General features: G+C 53.1%; 3 protein-coding genes across 3 annotated transcripts; all 3 read right to left on the minus strand.

Moving 5' to 3' along the window:
• Positions 1 to 345: 345 nt before the first annotated feature.
• Positions 346 to 2,669, minus strand: N7477_009948 (G-protein comlpex beta subunit CpcB; the record flags this gene model as incomplete). Its single annotated transcript, XM_056971609.1, has 5 exons — positions 346 to 773; positions 830 to 1,510; positions 1,865 to 2,140; positions 2,221 to 2,347; positions 2,463 to 2,669. The coding sequence occupies 5 exons, from the start codon at positions 2,667 to 2,669 to the stop codon at positions 346 to 348; spliced, it is 1,719 nt and encodes a 572-aa protein (XP_056818588.1).
• A 779-nt stretch (positions 2,670 to 3,448) lies between these two features.
• Positions 3,449 to 7,233, minus strand: N7477_009949 (uncharacterized protein; the record flags this gene model as incomplete). The annotated part of the gene is given in 3 exon segments (XM_056971610.1): positions 3,449 to 5,566; positions 5,583 to 7,085; positions 7,096 to 7,233. The coding sequence occupies 3 exon segments, from the start codon at positions 7,231 to 7,233 to the stop codon at positions 3,449 to 3,451; spliced, it is 3,759 nt and encodes a 1,252-aa protein (XP_056818589.1).
• A 3,582-nt stretch (positions 7,234 to 10,815) lies between these two features.
• On the minus strand, positions 10,816 to 11,934 carry N7477_009950 (uncharacterized protein; the record flags this gene model as incomplete). Its single annotated transcript, XM_056971611.1, has 1 exon — positions 10,816 to 11,934. The coding sequence occupies one exon, from the start codon at positions 11,932 to 11,934 to the stop codon at positions 10,816 to 10,818; it is 1,119 nt and encodes a 372-aa protein (XP_056818590.1).
• Positions 11,935 to 12,555: the final 621 nt, after the last annotated feature.

The following is a 12,555-nucleotide window of genomic DNA, read 5'->3' on the forward strand; positions in this document are numbered from 1 at the left end:
GGATGTAGTATCGGGAGCACTAAGAAAGATGCATGCCCTTACTGGATTGATCCATTTACTCACCTGCACAACAAATATGTGTAAATACATGCTTAGCTATATAAAAAAAAATAACACTGTGCTGACATGATTGTGACTATCAAAAGCCCAATATAAAGGCCCTCATTCTCGAAGTATCCCCGGTGAAGTAATGAGGGAAAACAAGCACCAAATAAGTCTAGCTGTATACTTCGACTTCACGATCATCGCAACACAAGTGTATTCAACCATGCCGTACAACCAAATTTAAAAATCTTCGTATATAGTACAAGCCAAATCACCCCCTATGGTTCTAACCTTGAACATCTACGAATTAAACACCTGAACATTAGGCATCCGTCCCAGTCCGCCTCCAGTCTTCTTGTTCTTCGCCGACTCAAACCCAGTCGCGCTCTTGTCCCGAACGTGCTCCCTCAACAATTCCAAAACTGCCGAGCCATTCCATCGCTCCGGAACAGGTCTGTACGCAGCTTTGAACGCGCCAACCGTCTGCGCCCACTCGCCGCTCTTGGCGCCAGTCTGTTTCCACGTTTCGGTCAGAGTGTCCTCGGCCGGCGCAGAGGAGTCTTCGGTAGGTGGGTCCTGGGTTGCCCAGTAGTAGATATCCCAATCGTTCTCATCGAGGAAGCTATCATATTCCTTGAGCTGGGCGTGGGACATGTCGCGCAGATACACGTCTGCGAAGGTTGACAGGAGAAGGTCGGATTCGAGAATACCACGCTTGCGGCTCTGGTCTATCGTGGCTTTGTTAGTTCGCTCTATGGTAGTTCGGGTTTGTTGGGAAACGAACATAGTAAACGGGCACGCATGGTCGTCACGTCTTCGTTGACCCGCTTCAACGGCTCGACCTTGAAAGTGATACCCTCCATCTCACCAACGCCGAGCTCCGGCTTCTGCGCACCAGTCTCCTGGCGTCCACCCGTGAAATGCTCGATCCTGCCCGGGTAGGGATCCGCAGGGCGGTAGTTAGGATCGACGGAGCTGAGCATCTCAGGAGGAGGAGGATTCTTGCCAACATTGGGGAAGTCCTTAGTCATGGTGGATGTGGTGTTCGGCACGGACTGATTTGGCTGCTTCTTGGTCTGGATCTCACGGTGAGCCTGGAGATCCGCAGCGGCGCGGTCGCTGATATCGTTGAAGCGCAGAGCCGAAGAGCCGAATGAGCGGTTCAATGCTGAGACTGGGGTGTAGCTTGAAGCTGAGGGCCGCACGAGGCGGGTGATGAGTCGCGAGGTAGTCATTTTGTTGTTCCTTAAGCTGTCCTGGAAGGAATCGGGACTTGGGAGAGTGGAAAGTTGAGAGGTACTTAGCTGCGCGAGCTTGATGTCATCTGGAGTAATGGCCCAAAAATGTACGTTACCCGGCGTCTCGGGGTTTGCAATGTTTGCGGGTCGGTGGCCCACTGAGCCTCGGAAGATTACACAGCCGCTTTCGGACTGCTTGATAGGATATTGGGCATCTGCCTCGTAGTCTATATGCTCCTTTTAATGAATGAATTCTTTGAAGAAATGCAGGTTTGAGGAACGATCAGTTCTCATAGAGCGGAACAGCTAAAGACCGGGCCATTCGTCGGCAGAATCATGTGTGGCAACGCCAAATGTTAATTAATGCCCAGCATGTGCAGAGCCTATATTTTGTATCATTGAGGTCATGACTGTTGTAACAGAATGCCATAAGACATGAGAGAGTACACAAACAGGGATCCCTCGAACGCGCTGCGTAAATTCAGAAATGAAACAGAGAATAAGCGACTCCAAAATGCAACCGCCCTTCGCACGATCTAGATAAGGTGCTTAGATCGGAAATAAGCCCTCAGGTAGACAACCTGCCACGCGCCTGAGACCCATCAGCATGCCCATGGTGCCGAAGGCGAACCACTTGACACGCTCGTTGGTGCTTTCGTTGGTATCGCGTAGTCGCTGCTCACGGGCACGTAGGTATTCCATCTCCGTGACAATGTCTTGAACCATCTCTTCGATACGGCGAAGGTCAGTCTCGACGGGCTTGAGCTTCTCCTGGACTTGAATGCTGGACCAGTCGCGGGCGTCGGCGCCAATCTCGACGTCGAGCTCGACTTCACGGAAGCTGTTGGCATTGGCGCCTATATTTATCCTTCATGAGCGTTCATTCGTGCAGGCAGGCAAGCGCTAAGCCTCCTTTAGCAGGTAGGTGGTAACTTACCACGACCGACAAGCTGGTTGTCCATACACACATCGAAGGCGGTGTCCGCGGTAGAGGTGAACGCCTGGCGCACCTCACCAGCAATATCTTTAGGACGACCGTGGTCATTGCCCATGGCATCCTTGATCTGTAGAGCGAAAAAGCGTTAGTCGTCGCGTGTTCGGCGGAGAAGGAGCTAACAGCATAGTAATCCGATGATAACGGTTGGAACACCAAGTCCCCGGGGACAGTATTTCACGTACGTGCATGTTGACCTGCTGGCCATCACCCTTGTTGCCGCTCACGATGGCAGTGACCACGACAAGCTGGTCGCGAGACACGAAATTGCGGACGCATCGCTCGTTCTTGCCGCTGCTGGCGGGCAAGTCGAACTTCAGGGCGGAGACAAGTTGAATGCCAAGGAGAAGGAGGGCGAGGATTGACCTCATTGTAAAGGGAGAGGAACCCATGGCTTGCAATTGGATTGGTAAACAGGTGAGCTGTTGACGCTGTTGATGCCACCTGGAAAGGGGAGTCGGGATCAACGGGATCAACGATGTTCCGGGCCAGGTAAATTCTATAGAACAGCAGTCAATATCAGCTTATTTGCATCTTTCCGAACAAGGTCTCCAGGGTAGATGATGCTATTTAAGAACTGTAGACCAAAGTGTCGCGTTCTGTCCTCGTCGCGATGAGTGCCTAAAAATTGCCCTCATCTCGAGTCTGGCACCGCACGCACAACCAGCACAAAAAGTATGTTCCATCTCATTACGAAGACTACGAACGATACAAAAAATAGAAGACCAAGGTTGATGAGAAGAAAATGGTTCTGAGCGTCGAGGCTTTTAGATACAGGCATAGGTATTTCAAACATGGTATCTCGCAAAATTCAACAGGAAACCAAGACAATCCCGTCTCGGCCTAAAAGAAGAGAAAGAAAAGAAAATGTTCCGTATGAGTCGTTCAGTGCCGGAGAGTATCACAATCACAAAGGAAGAAAAATGGGCGAAGAAAGGGATTCACATGAAGACAATGAAATGAAGAATGGGACATGGCCTCTATACAATATGTCGATAAATAAAGGAATGGTAAAATGATGCATCCGAGTGAATGATCAAAGCGATGGACATGATATGTATGGATCGTTAGATGAATTTCAAATGCTCAATGCATGAGATCGATGCTCGGGGCTCAGGCCTCAATCTTCCGGCGGCGTGTGAAGAATCGCGCGAAAGAACCCTCCTTCGTCTTAGGGTTCATGTTGGGGTGGAGGCTCAGGAGGGCCTGTGTTGCGCAGGAAGTCTGCTAAGGCGCCAGTCTCCGTTTGCTTGTTGGAGGTAGATGGCATGGTGCCAGGGTTACGCTCCATGCCGACCTTGGCGGTGTAGTTGTTTTGAGAGTGGCCGTTGTTTTGCGAGCGCAGTGAGCTCAAGGACATCTTGTTTGAAGGCCCCTTATCTGCGTTTCCACGGAGGAAGCGAGCCTTCAGGTCTGATGCGCTGCTTGCGAAGCCATTCGAGCCCGATTGATGGGACTGAGTGCTGACGTTCAAAGGCTGAGGAGTGGGTTGCGAGAAGTCGGGTGGAGGTTCGCTCCGCAAGAAATCAAGTAAACTCTCCTCTTGGCGAGGAGGTGGCTTGGCGTTGATAAGCTCTTCTAGCAGCTCGTCGTCCTCTTCATCATCAGAATCAGGGATCGCGTAAGGGTCCCGAACTCGATTCTGCTTGCGAACAGGACGTGGATCATCATCTGGAATAGCGCTGCTTGCAGACCGTGTAGCTTGGACCTGGCTGGGGCCGCGCTTGGACGAGTCCAGCGGCTCAGTACGCAAATCCGGAGACACCAATGACTTTTGAGGTGTTGCTTTATCCCGGGTATTGGCGACGGAGCTGCCCTTTTGCTGAGCAGAGTCGAACTGTAAGTCATCCGAGTCGATGGTGTTGCGAAATGGTGCGACTGTCCTCGGAATGCGATGGGCTCCTGGCTGCTGCGGTCCTTCACGAATAAAGTCGATGAGCTCAGACGTTGGGGATCGCTTGGACTCAGTAGGGCCAGTCTTGGGTCGTGATCCACTTGGCTCCTTAGGTCGAGACCCATCAGAACGACTTGTGCTCTTCGTGCTGCTTGACAAGGTCGAGCCGGGGCGAGAAGTCTTAGCTCCTGAGAAGTTGGTGCCTTGTTGGTAGATCACGCTCGGAGGGGGGCTGGGACTAAACGTGCTTCCGATTGGGCTGGCAGGGCCTGTCGATTTAATAAACTCCGCAAAGTCCCGAGTTGAGTTGGGTGAAGGGCGAGCATCCCGGGCCTGTCCAACTACGGATGGCTTGGGAGAAGGTGCTGCGCGGGGAGAGATGGGGGAGATCGGAGGCGCCATGGTCTTAGGGGAGTCGAGGTTCGACCTGACACGTCCAAGAGACGTCAACTCTCCAGTCGCCTTCGAGGAAACAGAGGCTCGAGCCTTGTGTGGCTGCGGCTGTGGCGGTTCATCGCCTGGTGGAGCGGTGTTCTTGATGAAATCAGCCAAGGCGTGGGTGTCTTGAGTATCTGACCGAGGAATCGGCCGAGGCGAGTCAGGGAAAGACATCTCCCTCACACTCCGCGGGGTCAGCGTGAAATGGATAGTCTCGTCGCTGTTGATTAATTTGTCCAGGTCTGCAGAGGTGTCGTTCTCCACAGAATCGCCGCTGCCAGATGCACGGCTTGTCTCGGACGAGCTGCGCAGACGGAGTGAAGACGAGTCACCAGGTTGGCGACCCATGATGCCCTTCAGTTTGGTGGACACTCCTGATGCAGTCGAGCCCGCGGTAATTGGTCGCTTTTCCTTAGAGCTGCTGAAGCTATCGGATCGACGTGGCTTAGGTTGAGCCGATGGGACGGACGTAGATGGACGTGGAGTCATTCGCTGAACAGCTGCTCGCTCAGATCCTGTAGGGCTGCGGGAGCTGGCTGCGACGATCAACGGAGTAGGCCTGGTTTTGCGGGATCTCGATGAATACTCGCTACCTCCGGAGGTTGACGAAGGGCGAGGGTTTTCGGGAGATAATGAGCGATCGTTGGTCGTCTCAGGCACGACATCTTCGATTGAGGGCTCGGTCGCAGGGATAGAAGACATGACCGACTTATTTTGATCGCCGTCAATAGCATCTTGATTGTCGTTAGGGATTTCGATAGCCTCGACGGTGGCTGCGGACGGTGATGGTGCGATGTCCATCCCTTGCGTTGCTGGCGGCGACTCCACGGCGGATTTTTTCTCAACATAGCTAGTCTCTGCATCGATCACCGTTGCATTAGGCTGTGCGGGATCCCTACTGAGACTGTCGTCGCGGTCGTTCAATCGTCGACGCTGGCCGGGGTTTTTCGCACATTCCTGTCCCCTCGATCACCTCTAATTCCTTGCCCGATCGCTCAATCGAGGCTGAGATCGACGCTCGCGAGCTGTTGACTTGATTGATCACCTCGTCGGGACTGACCGACCGCAAGGATGCGACCAATTCGTTGACTGGAGGAGCTGATTCCTCTTCCTCTTCGTGCAAGATCGACATCCTGGCCTTATCGGCAGACTCATCCACCAACACCGGCTCTTCGCTCGGTGTGGTAACAGCGAGCCCGGGGGCGGATTCTGCAGCATCCACGAACTCGGCTGACTCGTCATCTTCATACATCGTGTCGAGCATCCTCGCCTTTTCGCTGGAAGTGGGGGATGGCTGCTCGTCCTCTGCAGGTTCTTGTACCTCGCGTACGCTGCCTGCCGCATTTGGCACTGACCTGGAGCGAGCATGGTGGAGCGGCTTCGGATTCTCAATAACCGAAGCACTGACTGGAGACTGGTTTCTCGACCCGGGAGATCTGGGCGCGAGCGAAGGTGAAGGGAAAACCATCAAACTCCGCGGTCGCACCTTGTGGGCTACCACAGCCTCCATGGTCTGCACCTCACCCTCCAGGTCATGCAAGTAACCCGGCACTTCGATCTCCTGCACGTCGTAGTCGCCCATCGGCAAAGGCACATCTGCCGGATCTACCGGCGCAGGGACCTCTTCAGGAAGAGGTTCCTTGGGAGTCACAGGCTCCTCAATCGTCACAATACTGCTCTTGCGGCTGTTGGCCAAGGAGTAGGTGCGACGACGGAAGGACTCACGAGACCCTGCGCGAGACAAAGACCGAGAGACAGTATTGCCGCGTCTGCGCTTTCTCCATGTGCGCCACAATCGGCCAAGGGTCGCATTCAAGGCCAATTTCTCCATATCGAGGTCTTCCACTATTAACTGGTCGATTGTCTTGTGCTCTTCTTCCATGTCGGTTCCGGCACTCGCGTCGTCGTTGAGCTTTGCTGACAGTCGGGAGCGCGCCGTCTCTCCCGCAATGATCAGGGCCTGCTCACCAATATGCTCGATGATCGAGGTCAAAAAAATGGCGGCTGCGGGAGTGATATTATCGACATGGCTGGAGAAGCGGCGAGGCGCACCATCGCTCTCGCGGAGGCCCTCCTGAGCAATGAATTCGTCCTCATCTTCCTCTTCCATATCGCCCAGACGAGTATAGACCATACACCGCAGGCGTGTCAATTTCCAAGAGCGCACCAAGTCGAAGTCACCGCCCGGTTGCTGGCCGCCGCGAAACTCGGTCTGCTCATCCTCGGCTCCACCCATGTATTCACTCAACTCCTCATCAGCAGTAGCTACCACTTCACCCGCGAGTCGCGGCTTCAGTACGTCGGCCAGGCATGGCCGGATCGCCGTCAACTGCGTAGATTTCGAGGCCGCAAGAATGTTAAACAACAGGTTATCGAGGAAATTGTTCAAAAGCGAGAGGGCGGCGGGAGTAACCAGCGCATTGACGCCCGAGCCGGGTTCCTCGTCATCGGCGACAAAATCGGCGGCGTTGAACTCCTGGTCAGACGTGATAATCTCGGAAGCGGACGCCGATGAAATATAAACCGGCGGTGGTCGCACGGGAGGGGGGAGACATGAGGTTGACTCGGGGGGAGTTGCGAGTCGCTGGAGATGCTGCTGGTGCGAGAACGGGACTTGGGTCCATCCAGGAAATCGGATCCTTTGTAAGATTGCATGATGGGGTTAGGACCCGGTCCGAGGATCTGTATACTAGCGGTTCTTTCTCTTTTTTTTCTCCCTCCCGCGCGGGACACTTCCACAGGGACTGGGATGAAATCAAATCACTAGAATCAAATCATCCTGTACTACCGTCAGCTTGACGGTCTCCCATTGCCAAATTTCTCGTGCTGACGTGAAACTTTGGGGGGCCTTTGGGGGCGAGTTGCACAGCATGCAGGGCACGTCACTCTAGTCCATCTCATGGGGGCTTTCAACATACCCGTCAAGAACAGTGCAAGAGGTAACAAGAACGACAACCGAAACGAGCGAAAACAAAGGCCAAAGGAAAGAATACGGAGGATTAGGCAGAGACCGAGAGTTTAAAGGAGTAAATGAGCTTTCGCGATAGAGTGGAGCAGTGAGCATTCGGGGGTTAACTACCGAAGAATTAATTATGGAGAAAACGATTCTGCCCTGAATGTCTGCGATAAAGTAATCGGCGTTACACGTTTTGCTATACACATTCGCCTTGCAGCGGGTGGCTGCCCCTGCACGAGGGATGCGTTTGCCAAACCCCTTTGCTACGGTACCGTACGATCTGTATGATCCGAGTACCTGAGCCCAAGTTGAGCCATCCATGGTCGGGAGACATCAGGCTGGATCGCAGGCGCCTATCGCATTGAAGAGTCAGGGGGGGGGGGAAAGACCCAAGACAGAAACTGAATTTAACGATCGACGGGCCCCAACTCGCACTAATGAAATCTCCACTGATAGACTTGGCCCAATAGCCACGGCGGCGGTGGGCTTAGTCTTTGGAGCTACACCACGTTCGTGCGCATTATTGGAATCTTCCCGCTTCAGCACGCTGCTCAGCACCGGCCTGTACCTGCAGCACCCCTGTCGTGGACGAAGTGGGTGTTTCGCCTCTCTTCCATCGTGGTTCCATGCCTTCCACTCCCCCTCCACACTCTTCCCTCCACCTCTTTTCTCTGGGCTTGTTTTCGATAGTCTTGAGCCCTGGCTCCACTTTCGGCCTGGCTCCATCCAGTCACACGGCCGTGTTCCAATAACACGTTCCTCAGCCAAGCCTGTTCCATGGGTCCAGGGGACGCCCACGAGGTCCCGAAAAAGGCATCTCCGATCGGGCGTCTTTTAGTTTTTAACTCTTATAGGGTTGCCCCTCCAATATGATCGGGGTCGTATATTACCATCCTCTCCGGGTCTACATTTTGAGTCTGTGTTCCTCTTGCCTCCAGGAGATAGGTACATAACTGGCCTCGCTGTTAGGTCTGTCAGACCGGACATGGTACCTTTTATTGATCTGGATCCCATGGAACGTGGTTCTCCAGAGGCGCAAACAAGTCCACAAAATGTGTAAAATCAAAGCTCTCCTCAGAGATAACAGTAGAATCAAACACATTCACTTTGATTCCCCCGCGAGTGGGTCACACAGTCACGGTCATAACAGTCAAGTCAATCCTTCCCCCTGAACCCCGGTGTATATCGCAACCTAAATATCGTAATAATGGGGAGGGCAGTTCCTGATTCATGCACCTGTGAGGGCCATTATCTGCTCCATCAGTTGATCCACGATCGGCAACAGGCGGGCCTGAGAGCCCGGATTTCCCAAGGGACTCCGCAACCCCAAGCCGTGGAGAGATGCTCGACGCGAACGATGAGGTGGGCAGCCACCTGGCCAGTTGCCTGCAGGCAGCATACAACCCACCGTCATGCCGACTCTTGTACAGTATAAGATACATCAGATCGCATCACAACGCATACATTGTCTATTGCTCCCCGGCCGCTCTCCGATTGGCCTCTCCTATCACCTCCCTGCACTCCAGCGCTTTCGCCTCTCGTCAGCTCATAGGCCGTGATATTCAGCAGCCGTCCGTGCAACCCGTGGCCTGGGCAGTTCAACCCCGAAGGGATACGGTCACGATCGCCACGACGAGCCCGGTTTCTGAAGTTCCCACTGGTCCACTCCCGTTACTCTGTCAGAATTCTTTCGCGTCTATCAGGGATCCACTATGTGGCCGAGACGCAAAGAATCAGTCTTGCTACAGGGAGATAGGCAAGACTGGAACAAGCATGGGGGACGTGTCCAAGGAGATCAAGGTGGCGCTGTCACCGTGTCAGTGTCCCAAGGTTCACGACTCATCCATGATCGACCGCACGCAGCGAGCTATTACACGGTGCATACTTAGTATGGACTACTGCACGTAGACTTGATACATTCCTTCTTCACCGCAAGGCTGGCTTGTGTGTATCTGTGCTCTGGTGCCATTGAGATCGACACTGCACAATGGCATTATTCGTCCTCGCTCTCATTCGAATCCGACATATCATTTCTGCCCAGCATCAAACATGAAGTCGCACAGACAAGGACGCCATTGAAACGCCAAGGGGCGCCAGTGCGTGAGCAATGTATCACTTCAGTTGATCCTGTGTGCTCAACTCCTAGGTACAGTACTTCCAGAAGGATTCTCCGCGATTGGCGTGTCCGTCACTGTAGTACTGTAGGTACAATACGTTCCACTCCATTCCCCAAGCGCGGACCCACACTTGGGAAATGTCTCGAGGTGCAAGTGCTCCGTACTTATCCACCCCGCCCTGACCACAATCGATAAGACGTCAAGCCCCCCCTTTTTTCCCCCTAAAAAGCGAACTGGTTACTTGGAGAGAAACCTATCGTCTCCGTTCACCGCCACCCCAAAACACCAGAAGTACTGTAAGAAGACCAGACCCGCTCCGGTCCATCCCTACTGTGTAGGGAAGGAACCTAGTCGTAGAAATTCTCCGACTCAACGTCCCACTAGCGTGCCGCGCCTCTTATCTACCTCGATGACATGCGCATGTCAAAAGGCAATGGAGGCCATAGGCGAGGACTAGTGATACGTTCGGGGCCTCGGGTGCGAGCGGAGGGGCGCGGGAGTAGATCTGAAACGCTCGGGGGAATCGGGTCAGGATGGGATTGGGTGGGTTCTGATTTTAGGTAACTTGTGAACGACGTAGAGGGTGAGGCTAGACTGGAGAGGAACCAAGAAGCGAGATGGAATGCTTTGGCACGGAGTTCGCCGTTGTCTCGGTGCTTGGCTTGAAGACTTACGAAAGAAGATTGCGTGTTGTGTATGGACCAAGACAAGTTTCGGTGGTATAAGGGTTTGAGTGCCCCGATGTGGTCGAGACCATGGCGATGGCTGAGCTGTGGCGTCCTGGATATGTTGCAGAGACCGGAGTGGACGCGTGGGTGAATCAGGCGCGTCTCCGATTGAGTTTACGTGGGATTCAGTCAATCTAGATATTTACGCTGGACATCTACAGCGACAAGGTCCGTTTTGAACATTCAATCATTGTAATATCAAAGAGGGTGTTGTGCCTAGATGGGACCGGTCCCAAGGGCGGCCATCAAACGAAAGAAATCCGAGAGCTTTCGAACTATTCAATCCTTCCAGTAGTTCCATTTTTCCCTTTCGCCTGAGCCGGGCGAAGCCGAAAAAAGACTCATATCATAATCGTAACGTCGTAGCGTTGTTTTGTCGCAGATGCTAGGAAATCAAAAGATCTATTACACTGCAGGTAGATCCTTAGTGCCGAGAGCGTGGGCGATACCACCGGCGAAGAAGCTCAGCTCGTCTGGACGAACTTCCACACGACCCTTGGCCAGTCTGTCAAGAAGGAAGCGCTCAATCTTGTCCAGCAGAGCATGATGATGGCTCAACGCTGGGATCGAGGTAGCGATGGTACCTTCTTCGGGGATCAGGCCCTTTTCTGCTTCGCGGAGCGCGACCAACTCGTTGAGCTCATCCGCAGCGAGGAGGTTGCGGAAAACCCCGATGACATGATCCAGGATTTGATCAAGATACATGCAAGATGGGTCGTCCGGATGCATGGACTCAGCTTCGTGGCCATGTCGAATGTTGTCAACCTGGGTACGGAGATAGTGCTTGTAGTTATTGTCTGCAATGCCATGGATACAATTCATCTCAGCGACAAAGATCTCTCGGTCCTCGTTGACAGCCTCCCTGGGGAAATCCTCTGGCTGGTGCGAGGCCGTTCGAATGAATTCTTTGTGGTCACTCTCTGACTCCTCGTCCGACTCTTCATGCATTTGGGAGTCGGATGGAGAAGATTGAGAGCTTTGCATCATGTGGAGAAGGAACTGCTCATGACATGTCATCTGGCTCTCGGACATTTCCTCATCATCCGAGAATTCAGGGGAGTCTATGTAACAGACTTGATCATCAAAACGAACCATGGAATCAAATCCAATGAAAGAGTCGTCAAAGAGATCAGTGTGATCTTCACGCGATTCAGGCACATCCTGAGAAGTGTTCTCCCAGATAGAGAAGTCAGACATGTCGTCTTCGTCGTCTTCTCCTTCTTCGAGTGCGTCAAAGTCGTCTTCCATTTCATCTGATCCGTATCCAGACTCAGATTCGCTGTCATCCTGCAGAACTGTGCAGGAGTTCTTCAAGTTTGACTTCAAAAATGGCTGCAAGGATGGCTCCTCGTGCTTGACAACATTGGTCAAGACGCCGGACTGCAATGGAGCGGTATTGTTTGAGGAAATGGAGACTTCGTCCGATCCATAACAGCTGTCTCGGGAGAAAGACACTTCAAGGTGTTCCAAGGTTGAGGTGAGAGAATCCCATGATTCTCTGTTGATATTGGTAGTGGTGGCCATTTTGGCAATTGTGTTCCCTCGTTCTGACGAGAGAATGACTGTAGGTTGAAAATAGTGTTGCACCGAATTTTCCCGTAGGAAAGGGTCCGATATCGATTCGTATAGGATGAGGTGGAGAGTTCAAAAGTAGGTCAAAAGCACACAGTTGTGGCATGGAAAGCCTCCAAGGCAAGGGAAGAGATCCATGGTGAAGGCACACGAGAAACGTGTGATCCCCTAAGGACACTTGACGGGAGCAGCCCCAGCAAGAATAGAGAGAGAGTTCATAGTGTTCATAAGTTTTGTGATCGTGCTTTCGATATAATGCTTTCTTGTGCTGCTAGTGGGGGCCGGATCACGCGGATATCGGGTAGGTGACTGAGAAACCTCAGAGGTACTCCTTAGTAGGGATTGGATGGGAGGAAGATGTTGAAGTTGGGTGAGATGGCAAGGGTGAGAAGAGGCGCGGGTATTCTCGCGACGCGATGCAAACGGAGCAGGAATGCTGAAGCGGCAAGGGTCGCAAAGGAAAGGCGATCGCAGATCGGATTGCGAGGAGGGCGTAAGAGTTGGACACGGATTTACAGATGAGGAGTAGTCAAGATGGAGACCGAGGATGAATCCACGTCGCGCGGGGTGAAC

Source organism: Penicillium maclennaniae, assembly GCF_028827695.1.
Source record: "Penicillium maclennaniae strain IBT 15551 chromosome Unknown utg000008l:1.0-3552695.0:1.0-3555053.0, whole genome shotgun sequence".
Classification (NCBI taxonomy): Eukaryota; Fungi; Ascomycota; class Eurotiomycetes; order Eurotiales; family Aspergillaceae; genus Penicillium; species Penicillium maclennaniae.